This window comes from Schistocerca americana, chromosome 5, assembly GCF_021461395.2.
Source record: "Schistocerca americana isolate TAMUIC-IGC-003095 chromosome 5, iqSchAmer2.1, whole genome shotgun sequence".
NCBI lineage: Eukaryota > Metazoa > Arthropoda > Insecta > Orthoptera > Acrididae > Schistocerca > Schistocerca americana.
The window spans coordinates 243,767,099-243,794,232 of NC_060123.1; the positions used below are offsets into that span (position 1 = coordinate 243,767,099).

Genomic DNA, 27,134 nt, shown 5'->3' on the forward strand with positions numbered 1-27,134 from the left:
CGAGGTTTAACGCTTTCACACAAAATATATTCATTAGTAACAAAATATTACTAAAGTTACTAGTATGGAACTCCGCACCAGTCGTAGATTGTCTAACGGCTTCCATGAGTAACAAAAATTTGATTTTCAGTACTTCGTGCAATTATTAGACGAAGGCGAAAATTTAAAATGCTGTCATGATCAGCTTATTAAGAGGTTTAATCTTATGTTCACAGTTTAACACAATAAGATAAGTGATACAGAGTGTGTGTGTGTGTGTGTGTGTGTGTGTGTGTGTGTGTGTGTGTGTGTGTGTGTGTGCGCGCGCGCCTAGTACTTGACACTGTCTTCGCTTAATTTCAAACTACGAAACTTTTTCTCGCCGACAACACCCACAAAATAAAGAAAGGAAAAAAATTATCGCTAAGTACATTTTCGCCGTTCATGCAGCAAAACTTCAGCATCAGACATGACGTTTTGATTTATTATATCTTTACTACCGAATCTATTCGCAACCCAGTTCGCACACAGTATGCACGTATACCAGTGAAAGCACCTGGAAAATTATATCACCTTACGACAGTGTCCAGGAGGTATGATGTCATACACATTCTGATGCCCGGAGAACTAGCTTCTGTTTAAAATTTCACGAAAGAGAACTTCCACATCACACATTTTAATTTATTACTTCTTTACTATTAACTATTTGCAAGACATCTATGTACCGGGTTATTACAAATGATTGAAGCGATTTCACAGCTCTACAATAACTTTATTATTTGAGATATTTTCACAATGCTTTGCACACACATACAAAAACAAAACAACGTTTTTTTAGGCATTCACAAATGTTCGATATGTGCCCCTTTAGTGATTCGGCAGACATCAAGCCGATAATCAAGTTCCTCCCACACTCGGCGCAGCATGTCCCCATCAATGAGTTCGAAAGCATCGTTTATGCGAGCTCACAGTTCTGGCACGTTTCTTGGTAGAGGAGGTTTAAACACTGAATCTTTCACATAACCCCACAGAAAGAAATCGCAAGGGGTTAAGTCGGGAGAGCGTGGAGGCCATGACATGAATTGCTGATCATGATCTCCACCACGACCGATCCATCGGTTTTCCAATCTCCTGTTTAAGAAATGCCAAACATCGTGATGGAAGTGCCGTGGAGCACCATCCTGTTGACAGATGAAGTCGGCGTTGTCGGTCTCCAGTTGTGGCACGAGCCAATTTTCCAGCATGTCCAGATACACGTGTCCTGTAACGTTTTTTTCGCAGAATAAAAAGGGGCCGTAAACTTTAAACCGTGAGATTGCACAAAACGCGTTAACTTTTGGTGAATTGCGAATTTGCTGCACGAATGCGTGAGGATTCTCTACCGCCCAGATTCGCACATTGTGTCTGTTCACTTCACCATTAAGAAAAAATGTTGCTTCATCACTGAAAACAAGTTTCGCACTGAACGCATCCTCTTCCATGAGCTGTTGCAACCGCGCCGAAAATTCAAAGCGTTGACTTTGTCATCGGGTGTCAGGGCTTGTAGTAATTGTAAACGGTAAGGCTTCTGCTTTAGCCTTTTCCGTAAGATTTTCCAAACCGTCGGCTGTGGTACGTTTAGCTCCCTGGTTGCTTTATTCGTCGACTTCCGCGGGCTACGCGTGAAACTTGCCCGCACGCGTTCAACCGTTTCTTCCCTCACTGCAGGCCGACCCGCTGATTTCCCCTTACAGAGGCATCCAGAAGCTTTAAACTGCGTACCATTGCCGAATGGAGTTAGCAGTTGTTGGATCTTTGTTGAACTTCGTCCTGAAGTGTCTTTGCACTGTTATGACTGACTGATGTGAGTGCATTTCAAGCACGACATACGCTTTCTCGGCTCCTGTCGCCATTTTGTCTCACTGCGCTCTCGAGCGTTCTGGCGGCAGAAACCTGAAGTGCGGCTTCAGCCGAACAAAACTTTATGAGTTTTTCTACGTATCTGTAGTGTGTCGTGACCATATGTCAATGAATGGAGCTACAGTGAATTTATGAAATCGCTTCAATCATTTGTAATAGCCCTGTATGTGTCACTGAATGCACCTGAAAAATTCTATCGTTGTATGACACCCTTTAACTTAAAATGGAGGAGAAATTACCCAGATTATGTTCATCCAGTGTTTGCTAATGAATGAACTTAGCGAGTTCCAACGAACATCATGCAGAATTTAAAGCTTTCCTAAATGTTTTTCCTCGATAATATGCTTAGCATCAAATATTTATCTCATTTCCAATCAGACGTTTGATACTGTTTTGTACACGGGAGTTTGGTTCTTTAAGGAATCAGTGGTTTATGGGTCCAAAAGACAAGAAATCTGCCATTCACCAAAATTCTTTCCTTGTGCTATGTGGCAATGTACTGAAACTGGACTGTCAAGGACTATAGGTAAAAATTCGATGTCACATAAAAAAGGAAAGAAAGAAAAAGCTCAGTTTCATAGTTTTCAAATATAATCACGACAGAAATCTGATAACTTCACGGGGATCTAAAAACAGATGTGTAGCACTGAATGGTCGAAGTAACGGATCAGACAAGAAATTTCAATATTTTTATGGACGCACAGAGTAACTTACGAGGAGAAGGGGAAGAAATAAACAACTGTAAGAGGTCATTTGTCAAATCACAGGGGCAAATATGACTGGTGGAAATGGCCAGATTTTGAATGAAGGAAAATAAAGTTTTCAACCGAATGTACGTTTATTTCTGTACATTTCACTCCATTACCTATAGTTTACCGAAACGAAAAAATAAAAAAAACTATGAGCGGCTTGCAAGCTCACAGACATATGCAAACACATGGAGTCCACAGAAATTGTTCCAAGGAGGAGGTAGGTTCTGTAATTGTCATTTTTGGGGAAAGAGACCAAACAGCGAGGTCATCGGTCTCATCGGATTAGGGAAGGATGGGGGAAGAAGTCGGTCGTGCCCTTTCAAAGGAACCATCCCGGTATTTGCCTGGAGCGATTAGGAAAATCACGGAAAACCTAAATCAGGATGGCCGGACGCGGGATTGAACCGTCATCTTCCCGAATGCGAGTACAGTGTGTCTTTTTGCGCAGATTCGAGACACTTAATGCCATAAGAACTTAATTTATAGATGACATTAAAAACTTATTATAGCCCCGAGAAATGAGGGTTATCCAATCAACATATGAACAAAAACTTCGTACTCCAGATTCCAGCAACCCTACTTGCGGACGCCTATGAACGCAAATATTTATTGAACTTCCAACCGTTCAACTTCTTTAATCGCCGTCTAATGAATGCTGCAGGCGTGTGCAATCATGAACTGAAAGGATGAGACACTTTCAGGATAAGACTACAACACCAGGAAAGTTAGGTGCGTATCAAAATAGGGACAAGTGTCATTACGCTATGTTTACCACAGGGTAACTTACATTCCCGAAGGCCTGCCCGCACGGATGGGCGTGCAGAAAACTTTCCCACCAACAAAAGTAGCTCATTCATAGGCTGACCGTATCTGCTGTTAATAACATGCCCGATACGGTCAGTGAGTACACAAGTAGAACCGGCAGACAACATATAGTTGAAGAAATCAACAAAGGGGAAAGACCCTACACTTAAAAATAAAAGGTTGACTTTCGGAATGTGGGCGGAAAACAAGTGAAAGACATAAAATTGCCTTACATAAATGCTGGCATAATCAGTCTACAGAATCGTACTCACCGTCGTCGAGCTAAGTGAAATACTAATAATAGACAACAGTGCATATTTCGATTTTCTGTTGTGCAAATTATGATGTCAAAGTTTGGAGTGTCAGCTGTTGCTGTAGTTCCTTAATCAACTAAACTAAATGTACAATTGCCAGGCGAACGCCTTTCAAATACTCTATATGAACTGCAATTTCTTAAACATTGTCCTAATACGATGTGCTATACCTTTTAAAGTATTTTATTTTTATTAAAAGCAAAGGCATTTGTGTCACGTTAAAAGTGGGTTGTGGCGACAAGTTATATTTAGGAGTGGGAGAGACAGTAACAATCTGTGATTCGCCCCTTCCTCGCCGCCCCCCCCCCCCCCCCCCCCACCGAACATGAGACTGCAATACGTAAGGGGCAGTCAGATGAAAACGAGGCAGGTAGTAAATAAACTGTGTATTACTTCAAAAGTAACCGCCGTAATTTTTAGTACATTTAGCTCACTGTAAGACAAGACGTACAATGCCTCCACGGAAAAATGTTTGCGGTTGCCTACGGAACCGTGATTGTACTCACACGCGCACCTTTTCGTCCGAAGCAAATCGACGGCCACGAATGTCTTTCTTCAGGGCTCCAAAACTATCGAAATTGCATGGCGAGGGATCGGGACTGTATCGAGAATGTATAAAGGCTTCCCAGTCAAACTTCTTCAGCATACGCGAAAGAACATTGGCAACGCGTGGACGGGCCGACGGGCTGTCAGGGAAACCCTTACACATCCTCCACAGTGTCCCATTCCGTACCCATGCGATTTCCATATTTTGGAGCCCTGAGGAAGGACGTCGTTGTCCTCGGTTTACTTAGGACGAAGAGCTGCACGCCTGGGTACAATCACTGTTCCGCAAGCAACTGCAAACATTTTCCCATGGAGGCGTTGCCCGTCTTGTCTCTCAGAGCGATAAGTGTATTAACAGTTATGGCGATTACATCTGAAATACTACACAGTTTCCGTACTTTTTTCTGTCCATTTTTTATTCTCACTGCCTCTTATAATTAGTTTCCGCTGTTAGGATAGTTGTTTCATCCAGTCTACGTGATCTTTAGGACTAAGTTGAGAAATAGAGAAGAAGATGAAAGGACGTCGCTTCTACCAGCCTATCACAGCCAGAACGTTGGCTGCAGTAATGATCAGATGGCAACCCTGGCGGCGTGACCCGCCTCCCGAGTGTGGAAAAGCGAGTCCGTTGCCGGAAGAGTATCCGAGCGCGCCAGCGGCCTACACACACACACACACACACACACACACACACACACACACACACAGCAGATGGAGCCTGAGCGCGGCCGACGCGATAAAGAGGCGTGACTGGGACCCGGCGTCAGTGGCGGTCGCCGCGGCATCCAGAATGGACGTGTACAACTCGCTCCCCGACGTATTCACGTACCACTCGCTCAAGCACAGCGGATACGAGTACACTTGGACGGCACAGCAGGATCACAAAGGTCAGTCACCGGTCATGGCCTCCTTTCGTACGGCGCGGATTTCGCCCGGTACGAGTTTTCACCTTTGACTGCTAAATCTGCTTTCTTCTGCTACGGCGGAGTTCTTTCAGTGCCATACGCTTTCCATATGCAAAAAAAGGGCACATACTGTAAACGAATATGTTCCATGACAAACTGAAAATCCAGTCATCTGGTACCCAGCTTCGTGCGTGTTTGATTTTAACAGCACAGCTGAAGCTACTAACAAGTGTCGTTTAAGGTAGACAGCAATAAGTAGAAATGTAATTTCCAACTTTGTGCCGGGAGAGAGAGAAACTTCTTAATGGTCCCTATTGCCAGATCGAGAGAGGCAACCGCGAAACCTGCGAGTGCTGCGTACGTGACTGGACACACGCACTCGACACGGTGCGTTTACAAACATCTCGATTCTCTGAAGTCGCAATTACAAATTCATGATCAGGTAGAAGACATCTGGAAAAGGAAACAGTTTAGTTTTTAGATAGAGTCAAAGTGAAATTGAGGGAAAGTATTTTTTTAACAGGAGAGGTAATGACGTGGGCGTAACCCAAATCCATGAATCCGTCCAGAGTCTCTTTCTGCACTTGAAGTTTCTTTATTTATGATTGCTGTCACAAAACTCACATGATGAATCTATTTGAAATTGAGGAAAATGGCGTATACAATATTCGCCAGCTACAAGTTTGCTACTGTTGGATCGCGTCTGCAGACGGGCGTCTTATATGATGCTCCTAATACTCGTTTAGCTTATGTAAACCAGCAACTAAGATTTTTTTTTACTAGTTCTCATTTTGGGAAGGCTTTTCTCACAATCAGTTTTACAGTGTGAACATTTTTGATCTTATATAGTATTTACTATTTAACATTCACCAATTTTATATTGTTACGATACATAGTTTAGTTCCGACAATCAAAACGCAGATGTGTGTTTACATTGAGAGCAGTTCTCTGCGCCTGGTTGAGTAACTACGTGACTTATTTAAATCATCTAACGAGTAACTAGTAAGTCGAAACTGGTTATGTTGTCTGGCTGAAACACATAATTCAAAAAGATTGTTCAAGATCGTCACTGCATTTCCCGAAAGCAGAGTGCCTAGACTGGGTACAACGTGTTATGGATATCGTCGCGACACGTTATTCACACTCTGAAGATTGAAGACTTTTTAACGTAATCGGTTGGTCCTTCAAAGGGCAAAACTCCCGGACTAGCAATAACATCAGTATCCCAGAACGAGATCGTTAAACGTTGGGAGGGATGTGTTTGGGTTAGATATGAGCGAACGAGATGTGCCAGTGCGGCCAGTTCACGGCCGAAAGCTGCGGGTTCGTTAGCTCGCAGTGCTGCGCTTGGTGGTTGGCTGGAAAAGCAGGAGGCTCGGCTCGGCTCGGCGGCCGAGCCCCTTGCCGGCCTTCGGCGCGCGCCCAGCGTCTATTTCTGGAGACAGCACGCGGCGCGGAGCGGCTGCGGTCCGCGTGTCCTCGTTACGAATCCTGTAAACACTGCCGCGCAGCGCGGAACCTTGCCGGAGGCTGTACGTTTCTGCGCAGTGCGCTCTCCCACACTACACCCAACCAATGGAAGCCGCGCCTGCGCACTGACTGCGCATTTGCGTCTTGTAAATTAGCGAAGATATCTAACAGGCATGAAATGTTTCCTTCCTTCCGTAATTGTGTCTCCAGATGGGTTCTGAACAGCCAGAACGTTCGTGATCGTTTATCTAAATTCATATACAGCCATATGTTTCTAATTTCTGAGAAGAGGATCGTGCCACATACCTTCCGTTCCATTTACGTATGGAAGGCGGAGCAATGGCTGTTCAATTACTTCTGTGTGCGCCGTAATTAGTTTAATCTTGTCTTCGAGATACTCGCGTCCGCAGCACACCCTATGCTGCACGTATCCTCTGGGTGGTGCTAAACGATTATCAGTGCTGGCAGCCCAGACTTATCTACTACAGATCTCCTGGCTTAAACATGAACGCGAAACTACTTCACAACGGTTCTTCTCAGAACCAACCGGACAGACAGACAGACAGACAGACACCTGAGCCATTAAATTTTGTAAATTTGTGTAATCGACAATTGTTAGTTGCTGTTGATATGTAATGTCACACGCTAAATAAATGAATAAATTCTAGATCCTGTGCGGGCTGCAGTATGTTCCCACAATCCTCACGTGCCACTGGTTCTGAAACTTTACAGACTTTCGCGGAATAGTTGGCATTTTTCTCCACCTGTCTGCAGTCCACATTTCCCTGCATTTTTGTGACGCTCTCACGTGGATGAAATAAACCTGACCATTTGAACTGACCTTTGCATACGTTCTGTATCTCCTGTTAGTCTTACTTGGTCTGTGCATCCTACAGAGTTCGTATAGCGTTGCGAGCTAGCTTGCTAGACAGATGAGCCAGGCCTTGATCGAATCCACCCGGCGGATTAATGGGAATGGGCATGGGCTGGTACACCGGCCAGCCTGAATGTGATTTTTAGGCAATTTCCCATGCTCGTTTGGGCAAATGCTCGGCTGGTCCCCAACATCCACCTCACAGTGAACGATAATACAAACAGTTAAAATACGAACACAAACAGGACAAAATTTACGCGATTGAGACATGACGCTCTCGGCTTCACCCACTTAGAGGTCACTTTGACGCCTGACACACTTAAGTAGTAAAATAAAATTTGCTAAACCCAGAAAAAAAAAAAACGGGCTCCGTACTAGACGGAATAAACGCTAGGAAAAAAGATGAGGTCTGTGTCCGATGCATTTCTTCAATATTCTAGGACGGTTCGCACAAGTGTTTTCTTGGCAGTCTCCTTTGTAGGAAGGGTAATCACAAGGTTTTAATTATCAACTCGTAAAACAAACTTACACAAGCAATTTTTTGTTTTCAGGTTCATGTCTCCAGGTTTGGTACACACTGAAATCACCTTATGTTTTCAACACATCTTTCATTCATTTTTAATGTCTCATGTATTTACTCAAATTAAACATAAATACATTTTCATAATGAAAACTGAAATATAGTTTCCAACATTTTGACATAAAGAAAGCACAGGACTCTAGTATTTGCTTTTCATGGAGTTCCTTTAACTGCTGCATAGCGCCTTAGCATTGAATGTACATGCTTACTGGTTACATCCGAATCAATATTATTTCTTTCTTGCAGAATAATGTTTTTCAGTCTTGTTTTACTTGTGATATGGTGTTATCTGGTTCTTCCAATCTTTACCATATGTACTCTCAGTCAGGTACAAGACGGGTGACTGAGCTAGTGTTTGAGTTTAATGTGGTATGTTGTAGACGAGTCGTAACCTAGCAACTTCTGAGGTAAGCTTGTTGGAAATAATAATTCCGTCCAAGATTTTGTTTTTGAGCACTTCTGTACAGATGATCTTGGTTCAAGTGGCTCTGAGCACTATGGGACTTAACATCTGAGGTCATCGGTCCCCTAACTAACCTAAGGACATCACACACATCCATGCCCGAGGCAGGATTCGAACCTGCGACCGTAGCGGTCGCGCGGTTCCAGACTGAAGCGCCTAGAACCGCTCGGCCGCACAGGTCGGCACAAATGTTCTTGTAGTATGTTTTTATAAAAACACTTGTTCATGTTGCCATCAATAAAAGCAAGCTTACCCAAACCAATTAACGCCATACGACGCCACACAACTGCGCTGCCGCCTCCGTGTTTGACCCTAGCTTCCATATTTTTACGACAACCCTTAACCGGTTAGCACTTAGGTATACACTGAAGTTACGATCCTAGAACTCATTCTCCTTCGTTACGTACTCATTGGCAAATACCAACCGCTTGTTCTTCTTTGCTTTACTTACATACGGTTTTCTTCTGTGTGTTCTGGAACTGTAACCAATGCTGATCAGAACACTACTAACTGCTGTTTTCGTGAACCATCTTCCCAAGATGTTCTTCCTGCTCTAATTTTTGTTGCTGATATGCTGGAATTTTGCTTTGGCATTTTCAGCTCATGTCTTGTATCTGTTGAAGTAAATTTTAACATAGCACCTGTCCTAGGTTGATTCACTACGTTATTCCTCGTTTTACAACGTTGGAGGCCGCACCACATAGTGGACGGATTTTTGTGGACAGCTTCTCCAATTTCTTTACTTTTCATGCATACGCAAAATGATTGTTCTCTCCTCTAAGGTCGCCTCTTCTACTTTTCGTCCCACTTGGATTGTGGACACTCGTAACTGAACTTGCTTGTGTACTGTTATGACAGCAGACACGAACGCGTTCTGAAGGTACAAACGACAACATTTCCATTGTTTATTGTGTTTGCTGCTATATTGCAGATTGCGTTTGAGTACTTATGTTATAAGGTAACGTAATGTTATTTCGGGAAATCACATGTTGAATAATACGCATGTATTCTTATCATTCGTGTGCCGTGTGTGTTTAAAACATGACATAACGCGTTCGTAGACTCATGGTATAACAAATATTTTCGCCTTCTGTATCCATTACTTCAACATTATGACTCAACATCTCCTCTTGTCTTGCATACTCGTAGCAAAAGAAATATTAATCAAAAAGAGAATTTATTTGGGTTAAAGTTAAAGGCGTATGTGAATATGTAAAATTTGTAGCTGATTGTACTATATATTTCCATAAATAAAGATGGATATCCATAGATTTGAATACTTCTGTCCGTTTCTGTATGTACCTGCAAACAATCAAAAAATTAATCGCTTAAAATTTCAACTAGTAGACTGACTGCATATTCTCAGTATTTTAGCAATGAAGCTAAGTTTGCTGCCAACTTTACTTCCGAACCAGCCTATGTGATGCCATTTCATATCTCCACTAATTGTTACAACGAGGTATTTGTACGACTTGACTAACTCCAACGGTGACATACTGATATTGCAGACCTTGATTATTACGTTTTTGCGTTTTGTGAAGTGTACACTTTTATATTTCTGAACTTAAAGAAAATCGTCAGTTTTTGCACTATTGTGCAATTTTATCAAGATCTGACGTGATATTTGGGCACAGTTGTATCACCCGCAAAAAATCAGATTACTATTAATATAGAAACATCCACGTTGATTAAAACTGTGAGCAGATCAGGACTCAAACTCTAACCTTGACGGTACTGGCAAACTGAAGCTGTGAGGGTGTCTTGTTTGTCGTGTCGGGATAGACAACTCAGAAACAACTTGGCTGCTATACGCAAGGACTCGAGCTCGAGTTCCGGTCCGCCACACAATTGTGATCTGCCTGGAAGTTTCAAAACAGCGCACCCTCCGATGCCGAGAGAAATATTCGTTCTGGATACTATAAGGGGGCAGGCAAATGAAAACGAGGCAATCGGGGGAAAAAACAAAGCAAGTATGTGTCATTTCAAAGGTAGTCGTCATAACTGTTAATAAATCTATCCCACTGTGAGACAAGATGATAATTGCCTTCACAGAAAAATGTTTGATGTTGCCTACAGAATCACGATTGCGTGCACCCTCTTCGTCCGCCCACATGTTGCCAAGGTTTGGAGTACACTGCATAAGTTTCCCTGGGAACCCTTACACGTCATCTATACAGTCCCTATCTCTCCCTAAATAATTTCCATATTTTTGGGGCCAAAGGCATTCGTGGCCGTCGATTTGCTTCGGACGAAGACATGCACGCCTGGGTACAATCATGGTTCCGTAAGCAACTGCAAACATTTTCCATGAAGCTACTGCCCGTTGTATCTAACAGTGGTTTAATGTATTAGCAGTTATTGCGATTACTTTTGAAATAATAGAGTTATTTACTTTTTTCCTCGTTTTCATTTCACTGCCTCTTATGTATTGAAGTCTTAATGGACCCAGGGTTCTCTTGTGGGAGGGAGGAGTTACAGAATGTTCCTGTCCCTCCCATTCCCAAATATAACTTGCTGCCATCTCCGCTTTTAACGTGGCACGAATTCCTACGATTTTAATAATAATAATATACTTAAAATGTTTTAAAATATTTGTTTACACCAGTGCATAGCACATCACTTTAGGGCAACTACAAAAAGTTGCAGTTCATATAAATGGAGCACCTGGAAAGCATTCGTCTAAAAATTGCGCATGCCATTCAGTTGATTAAGGAAATATAGCAACAACTGACACACTCTACGTTGACGTCATAGTTTGCACGACAAAAAATCTATGCGTGCACTCACTATCATAACTTTTCTCCAACTGTCTCGTTTTTATTCGACTGCCTCATATTGTCTGTCAGGTCATTAATATACGATATATACAGGCTTCCTGCTAGGGCAAGTGGTCTATGTCCACTTTGTTGGTGTCAACAGCGGGCTCTAGAGCTACTGTATCTCGTGTCGTGTCAGCATAGACTCAGAACTGTCTGCTAAACACTATACTAGAAAGCAACTAAAGTCGCAGGTAGATACTGGTGGGTATTGCAGCAATGAAACCTGCAGTACACTGATAATTTTGTAATTTTTTTCAGTTTAACACACAATAATAAGAGAATAACGAAAAATAAATATAACACGTAATTCTGCACAACAACGTTTATATGGCCTTCACCGGTTCTCGAACTCTAAACGTAAACCCTGCTTCTCTAACTTTCTATGGTGACCTCAATAACATTAGTGACAGCACAAACTATGGGAATCTCTCCACACTTATTTACTGCGTTGCGTTCTCCGAATGAAGCTCAATGGTTTTGAAGGACTCTGGGCTGATGCAAAAGCACAAGTGAACATTATGAAATACATATCCCTCGTTATCTACCACCAGTCTGTCCACAGCAAACGTAAACAATCAGCATTTCCATTTACGAGAATTTAAACACAAACAGTCTGAAAAGCTTGTAAGGTGTTGCAGTGTAGGTTGTGCTGTGAAACAATTGTTAAGAAAAATATGATACGTTACGCAGTTTCTGAGTAACTTAGCATAGAAATTAGCCTATTAGGTCAAGGCGTGAGCAGACACTGTCAGAGGCGGTCTCGCCAAACGTATTTTTCGTTTGGTTTTCTGAAACCGAAAAAACGTAGCTTTTGCTCACCTAGTTTAAATTTATAATTTCCGAAATGGCACCTTTTTAACTGGTAATGAGCATTTCAACATGTAACAAACGGACAACAGATGCCTATGCATTACCGCATTTTAGCGCATCGAAGTGCTTGATTTTGAACGCGCAACGACCTGATTGGCTAAATTCAATACTGGAATAACTCTGCAACGGCGCAAGGTATTGAATTTTTTTCTTAGCAATTATTTCTCAGCACACCTTCCCCTGCAACATCCTTACAATGTTTCCAAATTGTTTCTGACCACCCTGTATCAATACTAAACATAGTTGGGCTATAATAATTCTATGTAACACGATCGGACTGACGCGAGAAGCTCCAAGTAGTGATTGTTTACTTGAGGTATTCTGCACAGTAGGTCTACTTGACGCTTCAGTCATTTGCATCAGTTTGTCCGCTAAACCCTTGCAGTTCCCTGTGGGATATTTGGATGGCAATGTCGTCTTTTAGTTGTCCAAGAACCAGGATTTCTTAACGCAAAGCCAAATTGCCCATCTACAGCATTGTTATTCCAGATGTCACAATTTAGAGGGCACTAATACGATATGTTCCGGTGCATCGACTTCCACATTCATGATCTAGACTGCCTTCTTCCACTCGTATGCGTGGTTAACTACTCCAATAGTTTGGCTGGTCACGTTATGATTTTCAGGGAGTCATACGGTCTCGCTGAAAGGAAACGTAGCCGCTAAGGTCCATAAAACATTTTAGGTAGCTTGTTGTTCCCAGCAAGTACTGTCTTCCAAGTGGACACTGCCATAAACCACAAGGTATAAAATTTCCAGGATACGTTTGATGAACTTGAGGATGAAATAACGCATTATTTCTCGGCATTCACAATCATCTAGTTAAAATATTATCCAATCACTGGTGTATGCCGGAAAGACGATTAAGGATGTCATTGTCCTCCAGCATCTCTCAGGGAATTGCGACAGGTTATTTGCAGTAGTTACAAAAAAGAAGCTTTAGCCATCATTTGCGTTTATATGCAATAATCTGCAAGAGAATTCTGAGCGACTGGATACCAAAGCAGGGCTTATTTATAGTAGGGCAGGTCGCAATTCACAGTTTGTCCAATCACTACAAATATGTATTAACGCGAGTGTTACATGTGGAAGCCATTCGTTCCTCAAAGAAGTATGTTCTGTGTGTATGCATACCATTGTCTGTAGAGATAAACAATTACCTACATTATTTAGTCCATGATAATGTTGGTTGAGCTTCGTGGCTGTGGATTGAAGTACTTGGAAAAATAAAATTTGTTGCTGGTTGCTTATTTCTTTCACCAATCATCTACATAAATGTGTGGACTTATCTTTACTGATGAGAATGCCGGTTACCGAACTAATAATCCTCAGAGGCAAACTCCACTGAAGGTAGTTCTCATACGTAAGTGGATGTTTCGTCAAAGGGCTGCTATCAACGTTTACGTTAAGTTTTTTTGAATGATTTTTTGAAGCCTTCAGCTGCCATTTTCTTTATTTCCTGTACGATTGTACAATTTCGCCCTCTGGCCGTTTTCAAGTAATTTATGGATGATTTTTGGGTAACAGATTATGTCATATACGTTGTTGCTCCTATGACATCTTATGCTCACAAATTATTTCGAATTTATCAGCATAAGATGTCATATGTGCAACGGCATATATGACAATCTGTTACCAAAAAATCATCCATAAAATACTTGAAAATGGCCTAAGGCCGAAATTGTACAATCGTACAGGAAATAAAGAAAATGGCAACTGAAGGCTTCAAGAAATCATTCAAAAAATTCATCGCAGCTGAGGACCATATCGCACTGAAAATTTACGTCAAGTGTTGGACTACAATTATTGTGCAAAGACATAGGTTGCTATTCTGCGGAAAAACTGGCATTTTGTAAAAATGTTGTCGCCATTACAATTCAAGCAGTACGAAATAGCTTCCAGTGCACAATTAACTGTTTTTTACTGGAAACGTCCGTGTATTTTAATAGATGTAAACGTCATACTTAAATCTAGAGGTTAAAAAGGTCATTTTACTTTGTCACAGGCATAAAAAATATTGCGCGATGCGCAGCCTTGTGGAAAAAGTACTTCTTATTATCAACAACAACAGATAAAACACAACCACCGGTTCACCTTGGACACTCGAAAGGCGTCATCGTACTATCGCAGGCGCGACAACAAAGCTTTCTACGCCGAATACGTGTTCAAGCAGTCTTGAATGTTTAAGTAATTAGTGTGTTTAATAAAATTAATGGCCCTATTACCGTAAAGGACAATTAACGCAAGCACTAAACATCACTGTTACAACTGTCCTCATTACCACGGTTATTCAAGCCGCAACGATGACCTACGAAAGAAATTTCTTTCGTGCCACACACCATCCATTATTCCAAGGAAAATTTGCGTCATGAGACACTTGATAACAAAACACGGGGAAGTTGTTTTCGAATAATACCATGCAGCGTTCATTACTGCCTTCTATAATCCAAGTACGATTCCACTCGGCCTTTGTAAACTGCTTACTTGCATTATTTGTGTCATTAACCAACTCCCCCCCCCCCCCAACCCACCATCTTCAAAGAATCGAACTTCCATGTATAAAACAGTTTTTTTTAAGTTTGCTATAAGTACCATACACTTGATGAGTATAGTCTGGGCAGGTGTGCTCAATTTTAAGTGAAAGCTAGTTTATCTCAATTTTTAAGACATATCTCCTGACCTGCGTGTTGTGCAATGCTATCAATTTGCGGGTTCATTCAGGGGTGTATGTGGCTACTGTCTGCAAAATATGCTTTGACTAGAGTCGGTAGTAAAGAGGCAATAAATTAAAACATGATGCTTAAGTTTGACTGCCAGACAGCGGAAATGTAGTAAGCGACAAACTTTTTTTCCTTTATTATATTGCCTGGTGTGTTAGCTAGAAAAAGCCTCAGAAAGGTAAGAAATTAAGTGTAAAGTTTTTGCAAGTCGCTAAATCTCTCAAGCCGAAATACTAGATGCATAAAGTCTGTGCAATTCGCACGCCGTGAGATATGGTGCTTCAATACATATGCAGTAATTACACAGTTTTGAGCTTTAATGTTTATTGTGTTCAACATCTAATGTAAAATTACTTACACTTCTCTTACTACTTTCCTAGTACCACTGGAGTCAATAAGATCCATTAAGCACAATGGAAAATCATATTTTTCTTGTTTTCAAAGCTAATTTTTTTAAATATGTGCGACTCTTTCTCTGAGTCAGTTGTATCCAATGATATTTCATTCATTTTTGTATTAATAACACACTAAAATTTATTTATAGTTTTTCACAACTAAATTTCTTTTCTTCCTTAAAGTAATATTTATGAAGATAGAATCACTTTTATATTGAACAACTGTAATGTATGTTTTTATGTTAGTCGGTGTAAATTATTTGGGTCTACATCATTCCAGTGGTACTTGATTCAGTTATGACCGTCTCCAGGCCTGTGAATCCAGTACACACACACACACACACACACACACACACACACACTAATAAGCCATACAAGCTTTGTTACAAAATCTGAAAATTTTTCCAAGTATCTTGGACACTATTATTGAAGATATGTTCACACTTCATAGACATGACATATATGCTGTGGCACGTTATGTGCTTGCACTCTCAAAGTAAATCACCCTTTGCAGCATGGTAGAATACCTCATGTCTCTCAAGAAGCAACACATCTGACATAATAGTATCTATGGTAGTCAGAAAATTTTTTAGATTTTGTGACAAAGCTTGTATGGTTGATTAACATGATATATGCAATTACTTGAATTATGTAATGTACTGGTTTCACTCAGATCTGAAGATGGTCATGCTGACTGAAATTACCTGGTTAGTAAATTTTTGGGGTCCATTACTGGATTTATATCAAAACAAATGTCACAAGTACTTTGCCTGGGAAAAAAACTGAAGCAACTAGGCTTAATTTCTGTATCCAACAACATGTAGATAAAGGGGTCCTTATCAGTTAATTTACTGACAGCAAATACATACACTACACTGTGTCCAATTCCTTGTGTGTCATTAATCGAGATGATGGAAACTGTGGAGGAGACAGACCAAAAGCAGATAACTGAACACGCAGTGCACCAGTTCTGTGAACTGTGGCTCTATGATGCACTTTCCACTATTTCGGTATACAATCCATGCCAGTACAGCTTGACAGAAAATGAAATAAGTACAAAATAAGAGAAAATTCAGATTCAAGCTGATCACCAATTTCTTTTTTCCAACCCAGGAGGAAGAACTGATTATGTTAATGGAACAAGTTTTCAAGGCACTATCACATGAACATAATAAAATACATGTTAAACCAAACAGAATGTTTTGAAAGTGAGAGGTATACCTTATTGTTAGAAGAACAAGCAAAATCATTACACAAGTGAGATATTTTTCTTCCATTGCTTCCAAGGTAATAGTTAAACATATTGTGTTGAGAGCTCTCGTACTGGCCATCATGGTGACAAGCACATGGAGGATGACCAAGACTTGAAACCACAGTATATTTGCCCTACTGCACCTAATATAAGAAAACATGTAACACAGGTATGGTTCATGTGTTTACTTGTGACTATCAGTTTGTGCTCTTCTGTTGCTGTGATCAGACAACTTGCTCATGAAGCTATTCAGACTTTTGAATAAATATTACAGTTGAAAAAAACGGACACAATTTTTGTTTATGGAGAAAGATACCACACTGTTAGTAGTGTGGCTGTATGCTGGAAGGTAGCCATATCATGCCAAATCCCCATTATCTGTCTTTGCAAATATTATTTAAAATAAATCTGTCAACTGAACTGTGAAGAGTCAAATACACAACTGAGTAACAGAAACTGATGCAAGGAAGATAGTTCACATTGATTGAGAGAAGGCGATAAGCAAAGACTCTTGTCTGCTAATGTGTCGTCTGGAGTTTTCAAAATTTGCATCACTGCTACCCACTTCATGGGATACTAGAGAGTCGGAAAAATCTATTTACTACTAGATATGCTGCCACTCTAACTGGAAGACACCCCCCCTACACATAACACAAACTGTGTGGTACCAATATGACCACCCATTCTGCAGACATAATTAAAGACTTGAACAGAACATTTGGAGGTCATTGTTTTGGTCATATGGAGAAAACAAAACAGTTTGCATGCTCACCATAATATCTATGGTCATGCATCTGTAGAGAAAATTAAAATTAGAAGTCTGCAAGGAAAACCGAGTTGAAGATACAGGCCTGTGTTGTTGTAAGTTCAGATGAAATTCAGTGTGCAGTATTATCAACCCAGAATCACTTCACAGCATGTATCAATGCTAAGGGTAACATTTGTGGCACTTGACACGATAGTCAAACAGGAACAGTACCCGAATTATACGTTGCTTAGATTTAGTACTGTACAATGGACTGTTTGAGGGATCTCTTCTCCAGATAGCATGGCAGTGATTTGCAGTGCTGTTACCTTGCTACTGTTTGATCAAGTTCCACATGTCATGTCGTTTGACTGCTATTTGAAGGTTCTCTTCAATGTCACAGGAAAAGTATATAGTTGCACAATAAGGCAGCTATGAACATTAAAACTTTGTTGCATATGTCAAAAAATTGCTATATTGTGCACTGTACTTAGTGAAAACTGTACCTCAATATATTTATTCACTTTGGCTGTACTTGTAATGGCCTGCCTTAAGTGCCACTGTGGACAACACTATTGCATACAGACTCTTCCAGAAACTACGTTTAATTAAAACAAGACAGCAATACTACGGTGTAGATATGTAGCACATAGATGCAGTTCTCCTGCAAAGTTTAGAGTAAAGTAATTTTATCAACAAAGGCTAATGAGACTGTGCATTCTGATCCATTATATCTTTCCTTTGTAAGCTGTTCTTTATTTTGAATGGAAAGGAAGTTTTTTAATCCACTAGCTTACTTCCTTTGTGTTTATGTTGAAACTCTCAGGAGCATTACTTAATTATAGTGAGAGAGTCATCCATCAATTTTTAAAAAGGAATTATGCCCTTATTCCGCACTTCACTACATTACATCAGACTATTAGGAATGGCAAAATAATGACTGCACACGAATCACGTGAGTGTACTTACATATATACTTTCACAGTGCTGCCATTTGAGCAGAATCTATCTAGTTACTCATTAATGGATGATGTAACTAGAGATGTTGCAGATGTTCATTCTTATTGAAAAGATGTAACCATCAATAGAAAAGTCCCTTCTCTCTTTCTGAAAGAGAGCATATTTGTCCTTGGCTGAAGGCACATTATCTACACATGTAAAAAGTAAGGTAAAACTCATGAAATTAAGGTTCGGTTTACCAGATATTATTAAAAGCCTTTGCAGGTACATGCCACATGACCTTATACAAGAATTTTATTTATCACCTCTTAAATTAACACCGTTGATCATAAATTACCCCAGCAAAACTTTATAAAATGTAAAGGCAAATAATCACTGAGAAACCAACTACAATTATAATCAATGATGAAAACTATCAAGTCTTAATAAATTAGAAGATTAGTGCTGCATAAGAGAGCCTGTTTCTCTACTACCAACAGTGATAAACATACAAAAGTTGTGGCTTTGTACTTTAGATTGTGTTTGTTTCTGAAATGTACTTATAAATTCAAAAGCTAGAGAAATGTGAACTTGTAATGAGGCAATTTAGGTGAAGAACAGTGTAAATGATTACACTGCACAAAATAAAGTACCTTGAACATGACGAGCTCACTGATCACTAAGATGCATATATATCGAATTTCATAATCAGACGAATGTTTTTTCACTTAGTGCTTGCCTTTATGAAATTCTGCATATGATGTTTTTGCAACAAATCTGAATTCTCACAGTGATGTTCTCTAAGCACAGACAGTAGTGTCTCACCAAACCATTATCCTACGTTACAGAATATCAGAGATGCCGTCACATAATGTATTCGTCCCAGAAACATTTAATATACCAAAGCAGCTAATATTTCATCATAAAAACCATTTATTTGCAGACAATAAAAGCAATTACATTAGATGTGATTTTTGTTTACTCAAAAAGAAATCAGCATGCTACCTCAGATTCCTCCATATTACGAAATCCAAATGTTTATTTGGCACTAACTATAAGCTACACATGTAACACTCCCCTTTCCGTTGCAGTAATATGCTTTGCAAGTATATCTTCAAATAAATGATAAAGTCTTTAAAGCATCTGAAGACTGCCTACTCTTCCTGTTTCACTAATAATTCTTCTTAATGTGCAACACTTTATGATAATTCCTCTAACTGTTTATGAGGAACAAAGTTTGCTTTAACTGTGCACCATTTAATAAAATCAATACTGTTAGGATCACTGCACAAGGATATTATAGTGAGTGGCTGCCTTCTTTCATTTCATTTCCTATGTTCTTACCATATCAAAATTTGTTTGATGAAAATTAACAAGAATCAGTGATCAAATGGAAGATTATGGTGAAGATACAGGTAAAGATGCAGTAGCCAGGCAAATGGAGGTTGGGAACTGATACAAGACACTACTAGTTTTCAAGGCTTCAAATCTTTGAAATGGAGGCACTCTTCAAATGTCAGCATTACCTAGTGCACAGTTTATCCCAGCCCCTTAAGGATACAGGGTACTTTCCGGCTCAGTATTATGTAAAAATCAATACCTATTTCTTTCAGGCACTGTTCATAACGTACATGTTTTACAGATTTTTTTATATCAGGTAATGCACCACACTTTTTAAATAAATTAAAAGTATTTTGGATATTTTTGAACCTGCTTAGGGTTATTAAAAAAAATTACAAAGAAATTGATGCAATTTGTTTCCAAAATGCTTCCTCAAATTGAGGTACCATTCAATCCAATGTTACACATTTGGAGGAGACCAAATTTTTAACAGATATGCATGACATGATGGCTGAGGTACTAGACATATTTAATTCCACCTATTATGTATATTACAAGGATAAAAAAATATAATCTTACATTTTAATTTTTATATTTTTTTCCTAATAAAACGTTACTTTTTCTATATTTAGTTGATTCTGCAATAAAGCTTAGGTCTCCTACATAAGTGTGGACTATTGTAAGTTGCAGAAAAGAAATTAGAGCAATGCTTTATAAACTTTAGGAAATATTTGTACCTGAAGTCTGAAAAATACTACTTGCGGGAAATTGCGAATGAAGATATGAGTCCAATTAAACTGTGCCTCATAACATTTCTGAAGCATAGTCTTCATCCTGCAGCATTTCTCCATCTTCAAGCTTCCTCTTGGCATTCCTTTTAGCACTTCTTGCTTCTCTAGTAACTTGAAGAGCGGCTCTTTCAGCTTCATACAACCGTTACCTATCACACGCAAGTACTTTATCTTCCATATTAAAGCCACATTTTATGCCTAAATTTCTCAGGACTTCCAACCTTCCTATCACTCCATCACTGAAACATATCACTGTATCTAATACACCAACTTTTAATATATTTAGTCCTACAAAAACATTCTTGGGTAATCTTTCCCATATGCAATGGTTGAAACTTTCATTTGTATTCTGAGTGCCTCATGAAGACATTTACTAAGCAAAACAGGGTCATTTAGGTCTCTAAAAATTGGTTTTATTTCATTCATAACAGGCTCAGGAAGAGAATGCTTATGATGGTATATTTGACAATTTTCTTTTGCTTTTCGGTAACCACACCAAGAATCTGCTCCTTTACGGCAAAGTCCATGGACAGGGTGGTCCTCTGTGGACAACTTAAGAAAGTAGGTGGCCCATACAGCTTTTCTCATTGCTGCAACATCATTCAGAGGTGCAGTTCGTCTAATTGCCAGTCCATAATAACTCTGAAGAAGGTCTATTTCAGTTTCTGTCAATCTGCCTTGGCCAGACAGAGATTTTCCATCAGACAGCAACTTTTCTTTCATTTCTCTTCGTAGCTTCCTCAATCTAGCACCCATCCTCTTTTGCACATGTCCACAACACTCCAGTTTTGTTACCAAGGTATCACCATAAACATTGAACTCATTAACTTTATTGAAAGCTTTAGAGTCGCCATCACCTAGGTCCTTCGTATATCTAACATTATAAACAGGCACCAACCTCTGAAATATTTTTAGAGCTCCATCACACTCCATACATCCACTGCAACCATCCTAATGTTCAATATGTCCTTCAGTGTTACCGTGGCAGGTGTGGCCGTACTTAGATAAGCACTCAAGATCAACAACTTTCCCATTCTCCAGAGAAGTAGCACTTACAACACCATTCAAGGAACGATGTCCTCGATGTTGCCATGTCCCATCAAGTGCAACAGCAATGTTCCTGGTTCCACTAATATTTACAGTTTCTTCTACTGCATGTTTCATACATACTTTAGACACAACCGTCAAGGTACCTAAAAATATTTTTATGTATTTGCTGAAACTACTGGGAAGAGGAGGAGGATCTGTCAAACCACAAAATGTTTGAGCAGCATTTTTTTCCTTTTCCTGTTGCACGCATTGCATACACTAGCTTCAAATTCACATCATATGAATGATGCACAATGTTCAAAGTCATTTTTGAGGTAGATTTATTGCAGGATCTACACAGAACAACTAATTTTGATGCTAAAACCTTCCTGCTACTTTGTTGTTCAGTTATTTCCAGACAGCCTACACCATAACACTGTTTACATTTCACCACTTCCTTTATCAGACATCAACAACAACATATCCACTACAAATCAGCGTCATTGTTAACACAAAAATTTGAATCAATAGGAAGAGTGCCATGTGGGAGTTTCTTCTCTGAAGAACATAGGTTACTTTCAACAGTGTGGCTTGTTTTGTTTGTGAACTGGGTACCACAGAATTTCCTTTTATTGGATTTCTTGATGCGTGGGATAGTTTGTATTTATTGTACATTAAAGGATATGTACTTCCACAAATATATGTAGCACTTGGGTAACAAACATTCAGTAACATGTGAACAAACTGCTTCAGCAAAACAAAAGTAAATACTAGCAAAGAGAATCATTTACAGACACTAGAAAGCTGCACTGTTACCAACATATACAATGTATCATACATATAATCGCTGGAAACAAAGTTCACAGTCCTTTACAAAATAATACTGGTTTATGTAACAGAAATAAAGGGGGCGTGGTGGCATACGTGACCGTAACTTTAAAATTGGTATATAATAGGTCATTTTTCATTTGAAACTCTATAATTTATGTATCAATATAATCAGGAAAGACTATAGAATTTTCCACTATTTATAAGTAACCTGTTTCCTTCATCAATCAAATTTCCTTCATTTTTTCTTTCTGTCCAAAGGGTATTGGTCTCTGGAGAGATGTGAAAATTTGCTTCATTAATAAATCCTTCTCTATCTGTTGTTTGTATGTATTGTACAATCAGCATATACCATTTGCTATTTTAATTTTTTTTTTTTTTTTGCAGGCAGCAAAGCATCTGCAGGGACAAATAAAAACAAGGCTTCTTGTTCTGGAGCAAAAGCATCAAAGGAGCCATGTCCTATATGTCAAGAAAAGCAACGCAGACCTCTGTCCACCTACATTAGAAGTAAATCTCGTCAAGATCACAAAAATGATGCCTGTATTGAGGAAGAGACTGATAATCCTGAACAACATTCACAAAAAACAGCAGAATTAAACATTCAGGCACAGGATCAGCACAAAGTCAAATAAAATCATAGTTGAACTACCTCTGCAGGCGTTGTAAATTTGTATTTTAATACTACTTGTACAGGCAGCAAAGCATCTGCAGGGACAAATAAAAACAAGGCTTCTTGTTCTGGAGCAAAAGCATCAAAGGAGCCATGTCCTATATGTCAAGAAAAGCAACGCAGACCTCTGTCCACCTACATTAGAAGTAAATCTCGTCAAGATCACAAAAATGATGCCTGTATTGAGGAAGAGACTGATAATCCTGAACAACATTCACAAAAAACAGCAGAATTAAACATTCAGGCACAGGATCAGCACAAAGTCAAATAAAATCATAGTTGAACTACCTCTGCAGGCGTTGTAAATTTGTATTTTAATACTACTTGTACATAATTTTTTTAGGAATACCATTGAATAAGACAATTCCAGTAACTTTATTGTAGCACTGGATAATTAACAATGCAATCTAGAACTTGTTTGAAATTTTACTACTGTCTCTTACAATCCTGGTGAAGAATGTAAATAATTCGAGAATGATATTCATGAAAATGGTTAATGTAAGTCTGAAAGATGCTTTTCAGTACGTTCAAGTGCAATAACATGATATTTTTTTAAGAATTTAACTGACTTTGACCAGGAAGTGTGTGTGTTAAACTGTTTACATTCCAAGTCCAATAAGACTTCAAAACACTAGTCATTTACTTAACAGACTGAATACTTGTATAGAATGAGACAATTGTCATAGTTGGTTTAGCGTTTTTTATTTTATTTGTGTTCTGTAACATATTTTAAAGTTTACATTATTGAGAGCTGATAGAATGATACACTGAGTCATTCTCGTGCTCCCAAAAAGTGACAGATTTACATTTCCCCTACTTTTGCTAAAGTCTCTCTCTGAACCATCAAGGTAAATAAATTTTAACTGCATCTTCATCTTCAGTGATGTTCTAAAGGAGTAAAAAAACCCATGAGCAAAAGTATCCTTTTTTATTTTGCAGATGATGCACATACCTGGTTTGTAGTTTCATTAACTCTATGTATAATATTTTATATATATCCCTGAGTCTGTTTACAATAAAACTGTAGAAAAAACTAAAAATGAAATTTCCCTGTTGGCGTACTATAGTAAGCTACCCATAGTTCTTAGAAGCATTATCCTATCAAAGGGGGATTATCTTCAAAAAAGTTTCCAAAGTTTATTATTCATACTCAACTGTTACTTTCCACTTCACTATATATTGTTTCTAAACCATCAATAAATAATTAGTCTTCCTCTGCCTTGTAGAAGTCTGCAGTTCGCCAAGTGAGTCATTTCGTGTGAAAGAGCTAAAAGCAAAAGATGCTATGGTGCTGTAAGTTTTATCATCCTTGCCACCAGAACTGATTCTCTTTAAATTCAAGTGAAACATTTGTGCATTACTGTGCAGACAATAACTACAAATAACAGCAACAGGAGCAGCAGCAACCACAACAATAATCTGTTGTCATTGGGGCATTACAGTAATAGACAATGTCACACACATAATTCATATGATATTTTGAAAGAAACAACAGCCTTGTTATTAACATCAGAGTATACACTGACATGACTTAAGTCATGAGACAGTGATATGCACATATGGCAGTAGTATCAGGTACACAAGGTATAAAAGGGTAGTGCACTGGCAAAGCTGTTATTTGTACTCAGGTGGTTCATGTGAAAATATTTCTGATGTGATTATGGTCGCACGGTAGGAATTAACGGACTTTGAATGTGGAATGGTAGTTGGAGCTAGACACAGGGGTCATTCCACTCCAGAAATTGTTAGGGAATTCAGTATTCTGAGATCCACAGCATCAAGAGTGTGCCGAGAATACCAAATTTCAGGCACTACCTCTCACCAAGGGCAATACAGTAACCGAAGACCTTCACTTAACAACTGAGAGCAGTGATGTTTGTGTAGCATCATCAGTGCTAGCAGACTTACCCGAAGTATTCGACACCATGGCCCATGAAAGACTGATACAAAAATTGAAAAACTATGGAATTTGATGCCAAGCAAAATACTGGATACAATAATACTTATGCAACACTGTATCAATAGGGAAGTCAGTCAGGAACCAGACATCAAATATGAAGTACTATAGGAATCAGTAATGGGATCACTGGCGTTTAATGTTTATAAATGATATACCCATTGGAGAGAGAGAGAGAGAGAGAGAGAGAGAGAGAGAGAGAGAGAGAGAGAGAGAGGAGGAGATGACATGACAATACAGAACAGTGACCAAAATGTGGAACAGTTTGAGAAAAAGCATGTATTTCTGCAAATGTCACAGCTCAGGGGCTCACAGAAAATGAACTACAAATCTGAAGAGAACTATGTATGCAGTGTTCAGAAACAGAGAGAAATCTGTGCTTGTGAATTTAGAGGTGGACGATATAAAGATGGACAAAGTAGAATCCACTGGATCTTTAGGCATTACTGCAGATAACAAGTTGAAATGGAAACAGCATACAAATTCTGTCTCTACGAAACTCAGCTCTATCATATTCATAATGCAGCAGCTTTCATGATACCCAGACGAACAGCTTCTGTACACACTATACCATGGTCACTCTGAACAATACCTTCAGTATGGAGTGATGGTGTGGCAGTGTGGCAAAACACAAACATCGAAAAAACAAAAGATGAACAAGGGCTTATGAAACATGCACAAACTACTTTACAAATTTAATTTTTGCATCTTTGTACATATACACAACAACAACAACATACATCACAAAAGATAGTTCACAGTGGATTACAAATGCAAGTGTACACATCTGAACACACAGGGAAAGAATGATACACAAAGCACAACCCACTGATTGACAATGCTTGTAAAATGACCTTAGTACTAGAGTATCATATTCCCACAGTCTGCCAAAAAACCTGCATGACAGCATACATGACACTAACTTTCCAAAAAAAGCTCAAATATTATTGGTGTAAAAGCATTTTATTAGCATTAAAAAGTATTTACTAAATTAAATTTGTTTATATTGTTCTTTATGATCAGTGATATTCAGGAGTTTAATCAAAACGGTTCCCCTTCGGAAATAAGTGATAATATTTGATACGTCTTATATTATACGCACATATATTTACACTATGTAATCCTACAGGATCAAAAACAAATTCCATTCAGTTGTCTCACCTTACATTTCCCTTCTCCCTTCTGTCAAGGTCCACAACACTACTTCTCCATCCAGATTGTGTACTGCCTTCTCCTTTCACCTTTCTCCAAATGAGGCATCCATCTCCCTCCCTCCCTATCTCTTTCCCCCTACCCCCTCCTTTTTCTCCTCCCTATTGCTCTCTCCGACTCAACCTTCGTCTCTTTCTCCCTGTTCCTCTCCTTCCTCAGAAATCCTTTCTTCTTCTTGTGCAGCCACTGAGTCATTTCTCTTTCCCACTCCTACCTCGGGCTAGTCCACTGCTCCCTCCGTGTCTCATGTGTTCTTCCCTGCCTGCTCCTCATATCTATCAACCGAGGTAATTGCAACTTAATAATATGGATCACGGTGGACACAGTAATGTGTGGGGGTTTGCGTAGTAGAGTGTGAATGCGTGTACTTTTTACCAGAAAAACCTTAAGAGCTCGAAAGTTGTGTTCCACTAAGCTTGAGGCAATTGATGAATAAATCTTGCTACCAATATCACCAGAATTTGCTATTAAGTTAAGGCAAACCTATCTTCAACCCGAAGGATGGTCTGAGCGCCACAGTGCTTTGCTAGGCACGATCCTATTGTAGGTGGCATGTCGTTGCTTTTCTTCGGACTTTGCACTGACTTATCCAGCCTGTTACACGGGGACCTAAAGTTTAACAAGGATATTATTTTATATAAGGTCTACTTTTGGTTGACCGACCACCTTCTAGTAGGTCTATGTCCAAGGGCAAGGTACTGAACTATGATGAATGATCTGGCTGCTTACCAATTAGTTTGATTGCAATGTTAATCCAGTTAATCCCACTGCTACATTTTTGAAACAAATGCTCTGTGCTTTTGTGTGGAACAGTCAGTTCTGGTGAGAACTTCTGCAGAGCAATCTTGCTAATGCTATAGTAATTACTGTTTATGGAAAAGTGGCTTCAAGGAAAATGTAAATAAATTTTATCATATGTGACACTAGATAGTGACATTACTGTTACAAAATATGGTGTATAAGCACCCGAATGTTAA

The 27,134-nt window shown here is 39.3% G+C and overlaps 2 protein-coding genes across 2 annotated transcripts in view; one reads left to right on the forward strand and one right to left on the reverse strand.

Moving 5' to 3' along the window:
• LOC124616718 (kinesin-like protein KIF14) overlaps positions 1–27,134 on the reverse strand; it is a 250,548-nt gene that overhangs the window by 151,460 nt on the left and 71,954 nt on the right. The gene's annotated exons all lie outside the window — the stretch shown is intronic.
• On the forward strand, positions 5,028–23,096 carry LOC124616719. Its single transcript, XM_047145080.1, has 2 exons — positions 5,028–5,181; positions 22,703–23,096. Exons 1-2 carry the CDS (start codon positions 5,085–5,087, stop codon positions 22,948–22,950), a joined length of 345 nt encoding a protein of 114 aa, XP_047001036.1. The 5' UTR covers positions 5,028–5,084; the 3' UTR covers positions 22,951–23,096.